The sequence below is a fragment of the Ambystoma mexicanum genome, chromosome 7q (genome assembly GCF_040938575.1).
Source record: "Ambystoma mexicanum isolate Mex_15411 chromosome 7q, UKY_AmexF1_1, whole genome shotgun sequence".
Taxonomy (NCBI): Eukaryota; Metazoa; Chordata; class Amphibia; order Caudata; family Ambystomatidae; genus Ambystoma; species Ambystoma mexicanum.
The window spans coordinates 1026415733-1026428110 of NC_090941.1; the positions used below are offsets into that span (position 1 = coordinate 1026415733).

At 50.7% G+C, this 12378-nt stretch overlaps 1 protein-coding gene across 4 annotated transcripts in view; it reads left to right on the plus strand.

Moving 5' to 3' along the window:
• The window catches only part of NUMA1 (nuclear mitotic apparatus protein 1), a 1289555-nt gene that overhangs the window by 672221 nt on the left and 604956 nt on the right, over positions 1 to 12378 (plus strand). For 3 of the 4 annotated variants that reach the window (XM_069640302.1, XM_069640305.1, XM_069640303.1), the window contains exon 13: positions 13 to 150. In XM_069640302.1, the coding sequence (XP_069496403.1) occupies positions 13 to 150 (138 nt within the window). The remainder of the gene's footprint in view (positions 1 to 12; positions 151 to 12378) is intronic. The other variant, XM_069640304.1, reaches the window with a different exon arrangement.

A 12378-nucleotide genomic window follows, 5' to 3' on the forward strand; every position in this document is an offset into this window, starting at 1 on the left:
GTTTGTTTTTAGAGAGGCTTGGAAGAGAAGATACTTATTCTTCAGGGAAAAATCTCTCTCCTACAAGATCAGTTGGAGAAAACGGCAGAATGCGCTATGCAAGAAAAAGGCGAAGTAATGGGCGATATCCTGAAGGTACAGATGAATACTGTAGGTGGATTATATTACCTTCTATATATTGTCCATTTGAGATGTGAGTGGAGTGGGGGTAGAAAAAACGACCTTAAGGAGACGATGGTCCAAGCTATTGAATACTGCATTTTTCCAAAGCTAAAAACAGGGGTGAATTTCGAGCTATGGGTAAGAGCAAACTGTTTGACTATGGTGATCTATCCTATGTCATGCGATATTGCAAATTCTTACTTTATCCCTGCTGCCCACTTGTACATTAGTCAATTTGCATCATGTGCCTGTACTGGGGCGCGGCCCTGAGAGCATGCAGGCCCCTGAATCCGCCCCCCCAACCCACCCCGGCGCCACTCCCTGTCGACGCGGGAAAGGGGACCGAGAACAGGCCGATTTCACCAGTGCTCCTGGGTTTGGATTCGGCCATGTAATACCACACGCTCTTCCCCCGGATACTTTCTTCTATCGGTTTGTCATCTTTTGGTACTCGGTCCTCTGGCGCCACGCTTCTCCCCGGCGCATGTCGACTTCAGCGGGTGTCCAGTCTGTGAGGGGCTCTTCCCTACATCCGATCCCCGCGCTCTTTGCCTCCGCTGCCTTGGCCCCGACAACAGCTGGGAGGGTTGTACCGCATGCTACGCACTTTCATTGCGTGCTCTGAAGAACAGACTAGGTAGGTGGAGGGAGCTCTTTGAGAACTCTCCTCCAGAGGACTTGAAGGACTTCGTCGGACATAAGTCGAGGCCAAAGGGAGGGTCGCTGTTTTCCAGCGCACCCCGCAAGGGCGACTCCTTCCCAAGGAAACACCCGAGCTGGTGGAACCTCTCAGGTTTTCGCACCAGCATGGATACCGAGGGTAGTGCATCTACCAGCCGCCAGGCCGAGGGGGTCTGTAGATCCTTCTGGAGACAGTGCTGAGGGACCGCAAGGTTCTTTTACCAGGTGTACACCCGAGGGGCTACGCCCTTGTACCGGCAATATGTCAGAAGGGGCGTCTGCGCACAGCACTCCCGGCGCTACTGTCGAGGGCGATACGCCTACCAGGACTCGGCCTGAGATGCAGGGTAAGTTTCATGCTCCATCAACAAGAGTCCTGGAGGAGGTCGGGGCTCAGTGAGTCAAGCACCACGACTTAAGCATGTGACACGCAGCTCGACAAGATGGCCACCGCACCAGACAAGATGGTTGCTTGTCCAATTCCAGCTTGAGAGACGGAGCAGGTGGGAGAACGAGTTACAAGGTGGGACTGGTGTCAACCAGGTACTTGGCCTACAGCTGATCCATCAGCATCACAGGGCAGGTTTACCCCACAACCAGCTAGACAGAGTACGCACCGGCACCAGCAGCTGCCTGCTACCCCGTCAATATCCCCTACCACCCCACTGGCCTGCGAGGACAGGTTCTTTGAAAAGCTCCTTACTCTCATGAGATCTCCCCCAGCCTGCGCCTGTAGTCATTCCTCCTATGGCTCCATCGCTGGAGGCCCCGGTGCAGCCCCTGCTGCCCGCGCCGGCTCCTTAGATTCCAGCTCTCCTGCCTCCCACAGTTCAGGCCGTTCCGTTCCAGCCTCTGACTCTGGTTTTCACACCTCAACCCTCGGCACCCAGCACTCCTCCCGCTCCGGACGAGCCGGACGCAATGGTGGACACAGACCAGGAAGAAGACCCCGACACACCATTGTCTGCCAAGGCCTTCCACGAATGACTTGCAGGTCTGGCAGAGTATTTGGGCCTTCCTCAACCTGAAGTCGAGCAACCGGAGGCGGGGATCTTGCCAAGGTCCTCACTCTACACCCGTGGCTAGAACAGGGATTCAGAAGGACATTGTCGCCTTAGCCAAGAAGGGGTGGCTCAAACCCCACTCGACCCAGCCTGTCAATCGTCGCCTGCACGCAAAGTATAGGCAAATGGAGGGAGATCCACTCTTGCTGTCGGCCCATACTCAACCACACTCTTCTGTGATTGCTGCTGCATCACTCTGCTCAAAGCCTCAGTCGTCATCGGGCACCTCGTCCTCGACAATGTTGGGCAAGGAGGAGAAGATGTTGGAGATGTACAGGAAGAAGCTGTATTCCAACGTTTCGCTGCATCTTCGTTAATCCAACGCGAATGCTATGTTGGCTGCCTTTTAATCAGGGGCTTTGGCAGGAAATAGCTGACTTCCTTCCTGAGCTTCCAGTGCAGAGCCAATCACGTTTCAAGGCGCGACTGGCAGAGGCTAAAATAGTGGTGCAAGACAACATGGAGTCCGTGGCCCACCTTGACACTTCTGACAGGGCCATATGCATCGTCATAAACACGAGAAGGACGGCCTGGTTAGGCATAGCTCTCAACCATTTGTGTTTCAAGGGTGGGTGAAATCACTCGATTTTGTTTTTGGCGGGTGAGGCGCCCATTGGAATGTAGGGGCGTGCAGAAGGCTTGGCGGGTGAGTCAGCTCTTTCAAAGGCGGGTGACACCCGCCAAAAGCGTGAGAGTTGAGAGCTATGGGTTAGGGCTACTAATTTGATCCCAGGAACGCATATTGGACCTTCCAATCAAGGGTGGTGACCTCATCCACTCCACCACCGATGAGCTAGATAAAAAGAAAAACAGTTTGCAAACTGCAAAGTCTTTATCCTTACGACGGCCAGGCCCAAGGCGTACACCCAGTCGCATCAACGCTCAGACAAAGGGGCGTGCGTTCAGCGGGTTCCAGGGCTTTTCCAGGAACCGACGTCCAGTCCCCCCTCCTCCAAAACGGCTTCTGAGGGAAAGAAGGCATGACGCTCCCCTTCGGGTACACGTGTCACTGTCACTGTCACTGGTCGGGGGCAGGCTTGACCTTCACGCACAGTCTTGGTGTCAGAAGTTTGCAGAACCCTGAATGGTCTCTGTAGTAGCCACGGGCTACCGCCTACCAATCCCTTCCTCGCCTCCCTCCTACCCTCCACTCCCACAGATTGGGACAGCTACTCTGTTGACACAAGTTCGGTCGCTCGTCGAGAGCCAGGCAGTGGAAGAAGTCCCAGCGTCCCAACGAGGATTGGGCTTCTATGCCAGGATTTTTCCATACAAAAGAACCAGACTGGCCTGAGAGCTGTTGGACATTTCCACCCTCAACCTCTCCCTCCCTCTTCAAAAATTCAAGATGGTTATGCCAGCACTGATTGCGGAGACATTGTGCAGGGGTGACTGGATGTGCTTCCTGGATCTGAAGGACGCTTATCTTCACGTCCTGATTTGACAGCTGCATCGCTCCTTTCTGTGACTCGGGGTCATAGGCTGCCATTTCCAATACAACTGGCTACCCTTCTGCCTCAATTCAACCCCTAGGGTATTTACCAGGCTCATGAAAGCTGTGGCAGCCCTCCTCAGGGCCCCAGGCCACCACGTCTACCCGTACCTGGACGACTGGCTTGTCAGGGCGAGCTCACCGGATGCAGTGCATCACATTTCCTCTGCCCTTATACTGCGCAAACTGGTGTTTTCGGTCAACCTCAAGAAATCTCCGCTGCAGCCTATGCAGAGCCGGAGCTTTTTTGGCCTTATATGGGACACTATCTCTGAGAGAGAATTTTCCCCTCGGAGTACAAGGTCTTAGCCATCAAGAGGGCCACTACTCACTTCCTCACCCAAGAAGTGACCTCGGCCTGGTGGTCCCAACACTATTCGGCATCATGCCAGCGGTCCTACTGGCCGTACCCTACATGAGAAGAGAAGATTGCACCTCCACTTCGCAGCTTCATGGAGTTTGGAGCGGGGCTCCAAAGCAGAGCTTGTCAGCATTGCTCCTTCTCTCCACCTGGATGTCATATGGTGGTCCAAAGACTGCAACCTGCAGACGGGCAAGCCCTTCCGGCAGATGGCCCTGCAGGTCACCATCACTACGGATTCCTCCCTGGAAGGCTGGGGGGCCACTTAGGACAACCACAGGGTCCATGGAGTCTGGACTTTGCAGGAGTCTCATATCAACTGGCTGGGGCTCAGTCATCTGGTTAACTTCCAAAGCTTTCCTTCTGCTCATTGGGGGCAAGGTCGTCCTATGTCAACAAGCAGGGTGGTTCTAGGTCCCCTCCACTGTGCAACCTAGCGATCAGCATGTGGGAATTGGCCCTGGAGAACATCATATACATGATGGCCATCCGCCTTCCCTGGGGAGTCCAACCTGGTAGTGGACATGCTCAGCAGACTGGGAGCGGCCAATTATGAATGGCAATTGAACGATCAGGTGCTGCTGGAGATCTTCAGCAGATGGGAGCATCCTCGGGTGAATCTCTTTACCTGCTGGGACAACGGGAAGTGCCAGCAGTTCGCGTCCTGTCAGGGGTAGGGCCGCGGCTCTCTGGGCGATGCATTCCAGAATCAGTGGAAAGGCATGGGAGTGTATACCTTCCCTCCCACACCCCTGATCCACAGGGTGATCTGCAAGATAAAGGAATCATGTCACCTCTGCATCATTCCGATAGTTCCGTGGTGGCCGGTGAGACCATAGTTCTCGGAGCTTCTCAGCCTCTTGGACACCCCCCACACCCCATTCACCTGCCGATGGGTCCAGCTCATCATCTTGCACAGCAGAGGGGGCAGGGTCATCGACCCCGCTCCACAGAAGTTGGCCCTTGCAGCATGGTTCCTGAGCAGGTCACGCTGAAGCACCTGGGGCGATCACAGGCTAACGTAGAAATCATTCAGGGCGCTAGGAGCAGGGGTAGTAGGAGCCAGTTCAAGAGTTAGTGGTATAGGTTCTGTCACTGGGTGGACTTTAAGGAGATCGACCCCCTCCCCGCCCCCCCCCCCTTGCGTGCACTCTGGATGACTTGCTCTCCTTCTCCGCACACCTTGCTCACGCAGGAGTGCAGGTGGTTACATGCCGCACAGCCATAGGAGCCTACAGAAATTCGTAGCAGGTGGTCTTTTCCTCTTCCAACCTGGTGGTCAAGCGACATTTAGCGTGCCTCGCCAGGCTCTACACGCCCATCAAAAAACCACACCGTGTGTGACCTCAATGTGGTGTTGGGCACCTTGGTGCATAAACCCTTCGAGATGGTGTCCACGGACATCAGACTGGTCCCCATTGAAACAGCTCTGTTGGTCGGCCTCACCTCTGCTCGCAGAGTCGGCGAGATGCAGTTACTGGTGGCTTCAGAACCCTATACTACCTTTCACAAGGATAAGGTGGTCCTGAGAACACAACCTGCGTTCCTCCCTAAGGTAGCCTCTGCCTTCCATCTAAACAAGGAGATGGTCTTACCTACATTTTTTGCCGACCCTAAAGACGATGCTCAGAGGGTCTTGCACTCTCTGGATGTCAGACGCTCTCTGAAATTCTATCTGGACAGGAGCAAGGGATTCCGCACGTAGGACGCTTGGTCACCTTCGGGGGGGGGGTCAAGGCCGGGCCGGGTTACCAGGCAGCCAAGGCATCTATAGCAAGGTGGATGGTTGCGGCCATCAAGGAGGCCTATGAGGGGCAGCACAAACCACTTCCAGCTAACATGCACGCCCATGCTGTCGGAGCTACGGCCATCGCTTTCCAGCAACAGGTGCTGTGGCAGGTCATCAGCAGGGTGGCTACCTGGGCCACCCCTTCAGCTTTCTGTAAGCGCTACTGTTTGGGCGCCGGCTCGAAGTCCGATGCGGCTTTCGGACAGGTGGTTCTAAGGAATCTGTTTTCTTAAGGAGTCTCCTCTCCACCCTGGGGCTACATTAGTTGTAATCGCCCATGTAGTATGGAGGAAAGTTGACAGGACGTAAGAGTAATTAATAGTTACTCACCGTAGTGACCAACATACTCTTGGTCCCCTTTCCTCCATACGTCCCACCATCCTTCCCCATAATTCTGGTGTCATTAGGCAATGTTAAATATTGTCAATGGGGACTGAGGAGTAGCACCGGTGGGCGGAGTCAGGGGAGCGCATGCTCCCAGTACTGCGCCCCCGCGTTCCTCTAAATTTAAAGCAGAAGGTTTTTTTATGGTGAAAAAGGTTCCATCTCCCGTCCCTAGCGAGGGATGCCCCTGTAGTATGGAGGAAAGGGGCTTAACCTTTCTGCTTACCTGGTTTCACTCCTGTATTATTGGCCTACACTTCCATTTGATGTTTTTTGCTTTTCTGCATTTGGTTCTTTGCCTCACAGCAGCAAGATGAAATATCACCCGGTCTCCTCTTGCTTGCAACTTTGATTACTGAATCTTTTTGGCATCTGTGCCCAAGATGTTTTTCTCAAGCTGAACCAGACTTTTTTTGAAATACCCATTGTAACAGGGCAGAGGGACTCTGATCCACAAGTGGCATGTTTGGGGATAACCTTTTATTAGATAATAAAGTAAGAGACAACCTTTCTTTCCTTATTCCTAAGAGGGGATTCCCTGCCTCAACTAAAGATCTAAGGTGACTGTCAGGATGTTTGTTAGTGTCCACCGTCCTGTGTAAAGTAAATCTTACCTGTCCCACACAATAGAACTTATGGAATAAGGCAGTGCTGATCTGGTCCCAGGAGAATAGCTCCCTTCTCCTGGGCTATGATCAAAGTTCCACATGTTTCCTTGGTGGGCAAGCAGAATGCCTCCCTTCTCCTGGTGTTTGGTCACAGTCTCAAATTAGCCCGGGGGATTGACTCCCTTCCCCAAGCCTGTTGAAACGTCCTCCCGGTCTATCACAAAACCATCTCTCACAACCAGGGGGAATGACTCACTTCTTCCTCCTCATTAGGTTTCAAACTTAGAACATCCACCTCTGAGTGTTCTGATGGTCCTAAAGCCTAGGTTCTCTCTTTGGTTCATCCCACATGGTTCACTTCCCTGCCAAGTACTGCCATGAGGAAAGATGACTTGTATCACTCTCTTGGTTTGGATCACTGACCCTTGTTTCTCTACCCTTCGTCCCCTTAGCTGCTTCGCTTGCCAGCTACTGACACAAGGATAGTCCTGCTTATGTTCATAAAGAGTTTTTGCTGCATGTACTTTACAGCCCCTAACTGTCCCCGCGCGCCTCTGGTTACCTTGCCAGTGCCTTGAATGTGTGCGCAGTTCTTCCTGGGGTCTCTCTGACTCCGTATGCGGGCATCTGTGTCTTGGTGCTTTCACCTCGCGGGTCTACTGCCCGGCCCTTAGAGCAACAGTATGGACGCTGCTTCTTGCGTCGCATCACCGTCTGCCATCCTCCCTTTACCGTCTGGAAGCTGTTGGGCAAAGGAGTCCATTTGTCTTGACTCTGGGAGTGGATTGCTCTTGGCTCCGTCTTGGCCTTCATGTCTCCATCATGCTCCCTGGGCTTCATGGTCTCTTGTTTTTGTTGGCTGTCTCTTTTCGATAGGCAGTCCTTTGATTTTTATGGAAAAAAAGCAACCACGCCTCAGCAGAAGTCACTACCGCTGCAGTTACTTCTTGGTACTGCTCGTCATTGTTCCTGTGTCCCACCTTGTTCTGGTACTTGGAATACCTATGTTTCTGATGTTTTTCTTCATCTCAGTACATTCCAGAACCTTGGGGTAGTATACTTTACAACAGTATATAGGTCTACTGTTTACAAAGAGGTTAGCAGAAGGAGAGGCTAGAGTGTGTGTTGGGGGGGGGGGGGTCTGATATTCTCATAAAGGCTACACCCTAGATGATCGTCGTTACCTGGTGGGGAGTCCCTCGCCATGAGATCCTCCTGCATTACACCCCGGCCTCCCCCTCCCAACCCCACCAGGGGGACTATTGGGTAGCGACCTCATGGAAAGGGCTCCCCCTCGGGGAGAAGTGACGACATGTAGTGAAGCACCACACCATCTAGTCACATTATCAGTTTTTTAACTGATGTGTACTGCAATATCTACAAAGCCACCTCCCAGAAGTTGTGTTTTGAATGTCGTGTTCATTTCCTTTATCCCACAAATGTTTCACTCTGGACCTTCTAATGAGTAATAGGGATTTTGTACTCAGTGAAGAACTTTGATGCTTGGGAAGAAGAGTTACAACCTTGTTAACTTCACAGTTCTCATCCAACCCCTACAGGGGGGAAACCTTGAGAATCCATGGTGTAAGTATTGCCACTGAAAATACTGGTTTCAAGACCCAGCGCGGCAGAGAACATGTTGAATATTAGCAAGGTCGTTTAAAGATCCCTGGCCCAATCATCTGCTAATTTTGGTCAGTGAGACAATCACAACAGCTATTCTCCATTTGCCCCTAGGCACCCATTAAGTGGTCACTCACCAGTTCCTTTGCTTTTAAAAAAAAAAATTATTTATTGCTTGTCGTACACGTCATCGCAACAACACATCTCTATACAAATAATCATGTCTGAGATGAGTTACTCAACCTTATATCACATTAAACAATTTACAGAGTTAATGTACTTCCGGGCCTCGTGGGGCTGTTTCCGGCTGACCCCAACTCACACAAATATATACCCTGAACAGGGCCCAAATGTCCTTTGGTCTGCTTGTCCTTTGGTCTGCTTGTCCTTGGGAGTGTCATCGCGTATTGCTCCTCAGACTCATTAACATACATCATTTCTTTAAGATAGTGGTTTACGCATGTTGCGTGCAGGCTCTTCCCGTTTGAAGTATACACTTCTTGGCCACTGCACATGACACATTAAACAGTCTTCTGGTCACTTCTGCCACCTTCCTATGTCCCCAAATAGGTTTTTCTGGGGTGTGAGGTCTATTGGAACCTGTGATCTCTAGCAGAATTTCAGCCACCTTCCTCCAGAACTCGTAAATGGGTGGGCACTTCCAGTACATATGGAATGAGTCCGCATGATCACTCCCACATTTCTGGCAACTGCTGGGGCAGTCTTGTGGAAATTTAGCAACCTTTGTTGGTGTATAATGAAGTTTGTTCAACACTTTGAATTGGGTCAGCCGGAGGCCCAAATTGATACTTTCTTGGTCAGTTCACAAACCCAGGAAGGTTTAATCATATTTAGTGTTGGTGTGTATGCTTGTTTTGTCGTATAGAGTTTAGAAACACTAGTGCCCGATAGTGAGGATAATGACATGAAGCATTCATGTGGTGGGGGCTAGTCAGGAAACATTGGCCATCTAGCCTTCAAGGCCAGTCGCATGCAATGGTATTGTAGTATCTTCAACTGATCCCCATCGCAGTCTTAAATTCTTCTAGGGTAATACCCCGTTGGGGAATATGTCCCGCATTTTATATTCCCCATCAGGGTCCCATATCCTCTGCATATCGGTATCAAACGAGGGTGCGATGCCGGGAAAGTTCCAGAGGGGGGCCTCTGAGTAATATGGTGTCTCCAATTGAAACCTATGGTAGATCTTGGACCAAGCATGAACCGTTGTACTCACTGGGTCAAACAAGCAGTTGGCTTTACGTTTTGAATATAATGGACCGTAGGTCGGTTGGACGTGCAGCGTGTTTTTCTATGTAGATATGTGGTGCGGTGTCTATGGGGTCATACCAGTATCTAACAAACTGAGCTTGTGCCGCCAGGTAATGTAGCTCTAAGTCTGGAGCTGCTATGCCCACTTTGTCGTATGGTTCTACCATTTTTTTCCAACTTCATTCTGGCCCCCTCCCGTACCAGACAAACTCTGCAGTAAACCCAATTGGTAGCAGTCTGTACCTCCCAGATTTACCTGGTAGCTGTGGCTGAGCAGTCAGACTTCTCTCAAGAAGAGGTAGACAGTATCTAGAGTATACTCAATAGGGCTAAAAATACAGTAGAACAAGCAAACACTGACCAGAGCTTTGGTATAAAAGTATATAATTATTTATTTAAAAACACACTTATGAAAATACACTGGCACTAATATATCAAGCAAGTTCAAACACAGTCACTATAAGTATATACACCTCCCTAGTTAATTATTCGACAAGTCTAGGTTAAGACACCATTTATTTAGCAAAACAGAGGTGATCGCGTAACCGTAGATGGCACTCCAATAATTCGTTTAAAAAGGGAGAGAAAAGGCAGAGTAGGAAAATAACACCGTACTAACACTTTTAAGAAACCACAGCAAGTCAAGAAAGGCAGGGTCTACTGTATAGCCAAAAGTTCATAGGCCAGGCCCACTCTTGGAGAGAGCAAGGCAGAATGTGCCCAAGATCACACAGTGGAAATGCACTCAGTCTTTGCAGAAAAGTCAGAAAGAGGTTGGATCAGTTCAGAAAGGCAAAGTTGGCAGGTCTGAGGTCAACCCAGTTAGAAAGTCAAGGATTTACGGGACACCTTGGACATTCTGTTGCAAGGGAGACCAGGCGGGACACAGTACCTGAAATGGTGAGAAAGCTCTAGCGGTGGCAGTTGTTCCTGGCAGCGGGTGCAAGTCGTGGCTTCGACCAGAGGAAGAGATGATCTCGACGAGGAAAAAAACTGGAGGTCATTGCACTGCCAGGGAAGAAACCAGCCGCGGAGTTCCCGATTAAAAGGTACGACCCTTTTATTCGCGGTAGTGGTGAAGCGTGGCTATCCGGCCGCCGGGGTGCTTGGCACGGGCGATTCGACCACGAGACGTCCAGGAAGGCGAAAAAGGCGAACTGGTTGGTCCCACCAGCTCAAAGGGAAGAAGACTCTCCTGGAAGAAGATCTCCTCTGTCGTCGGGGAAGTGGTGAGTTCGTACAGCAGGGCTCCACCGGTGGTGTCGTCGTAGATGGCTCAGCTTCTCCCCTCTTCGCATTCTTTAGGACCTGTGGCGACTTCTGAAGTTCCAGTCCCCAAAGCCCTGCTTTTATGCAGAAAAACCCCCATTCAACAGCGCAGCTGTCACTCACACATCACCACTGGGCCAATCACACAAGAGTGCGACTTGAGTTGCCAAGGCAACTCAGTCCAGGGTGCCTAATTCCCCTCCCACACATCCTGTAGACCCCAGACAGAGTGGCACCATTTGGAGGGTTTCTGTGCAGAAGCCCGCCAAATAGTGCAACAAAGGGCTCGACTTGGGTTAGAGTTTGAGGCGAACACAAACGCCATTTTAAAACCTCGTCCTGGCAAAAAGACCCAACCGGGGAATAAATATTAAATAAATAACCCGGCGGTATCTTTAACATTGCACCAAAAAGTGGTGCGTTTAAAATCAATGGGAAAAATCCCATAAGAAATTTCCCGGTGGAATATTTTGCGTGTTATCCACTGCCACCAGCCAGAAATTCGACAAGGGGGGCCTGGACAGTGCCCCCTTGGAAAACAGACCCAGGGGCAATCGAATGACCCCTACCAGTACTTCCACAATATGATGGTCTATACTGGTTATGTTCACGATTTGAGACTAGTAAAGCCAATGGTGACTTTACATGCTCTGGGAGACAGTAGTCGGTCCCAGGTTATGGAGTCTGTTTGGGGGTCACTATGACACCCCTGTGTTACTGCACTGAGGGTGCTGTGTAACACACATACCAAAAACACATGAAGCCCTATGGAGTAAAAGACCCCATAGCCCATAAAACACATTCACAGTCAAAGGACATACTCAAATCATGCCTAAGAGTGGGAGAAAAGGAGTCTCACTCTTAGCAGGAGAAAAAAATAAACCCCAAAAAATGGGACTCGCCAGGTTTGGGAAATGAGCCTGAACAGAGAATTCTCCCTAACAGGTGACCAACGTAGGCCGCATGTGTTAGTCGGTGGGGTCTAGTGGCGGAGGTTAGGCGGAAGATTACAGATTTAGAGCTGTTAGTTTTATAGCCTGAGTACTCTGCAAATTCGTGTATTCTTTCCATTGCAGGTCCCAGATGTAAGTTGGGTTCTCGGAAGTAAAGTAGCGTGTCGTCTGCATACAGTGATATTGACTGGGTCAGTCCGGCCATTTTAATACCTCTGACCCTGATGTTCCCTAATGGCTGCTGCGACTGGTACTATCGTGAGAGCAAACGGTATGGGGGAGAATGGGCATCCCTGTATAGTGCCTCTGCCCAACTTACAGCAATTGGACATTGTACGGTTAGTTGGTATCCTGGCTCCTGGGTTAGAGTATAGTAACTTGACACATTTTACAAAGTATGGGCCTATTCCAAACTTCTTGAGTGCGGTAAACGGGTATATCATGACACCGAATCGAATGCCTTCTCAGCATCTAGGGTTCTCCAGCATGGGGTCTGGCATGGATTCACATGCTCATGAATATTCCCCGTCGTCAGGCTGGGAATCCTCGGTATAGAAAAAATCAGTATCAGTTTCGTTTCTGATCTGTCTTTCTCAGTAGTAACCAATTACTGGTCTCTGGGTCATACTGCCCCCAGCCAATGACTGCCCTCTCCCTAAGCCCCGCCCCTGACAGCCAATCTCAGATTTGTACCGCACGTTCAAGTGTTGGGAGTCCTCG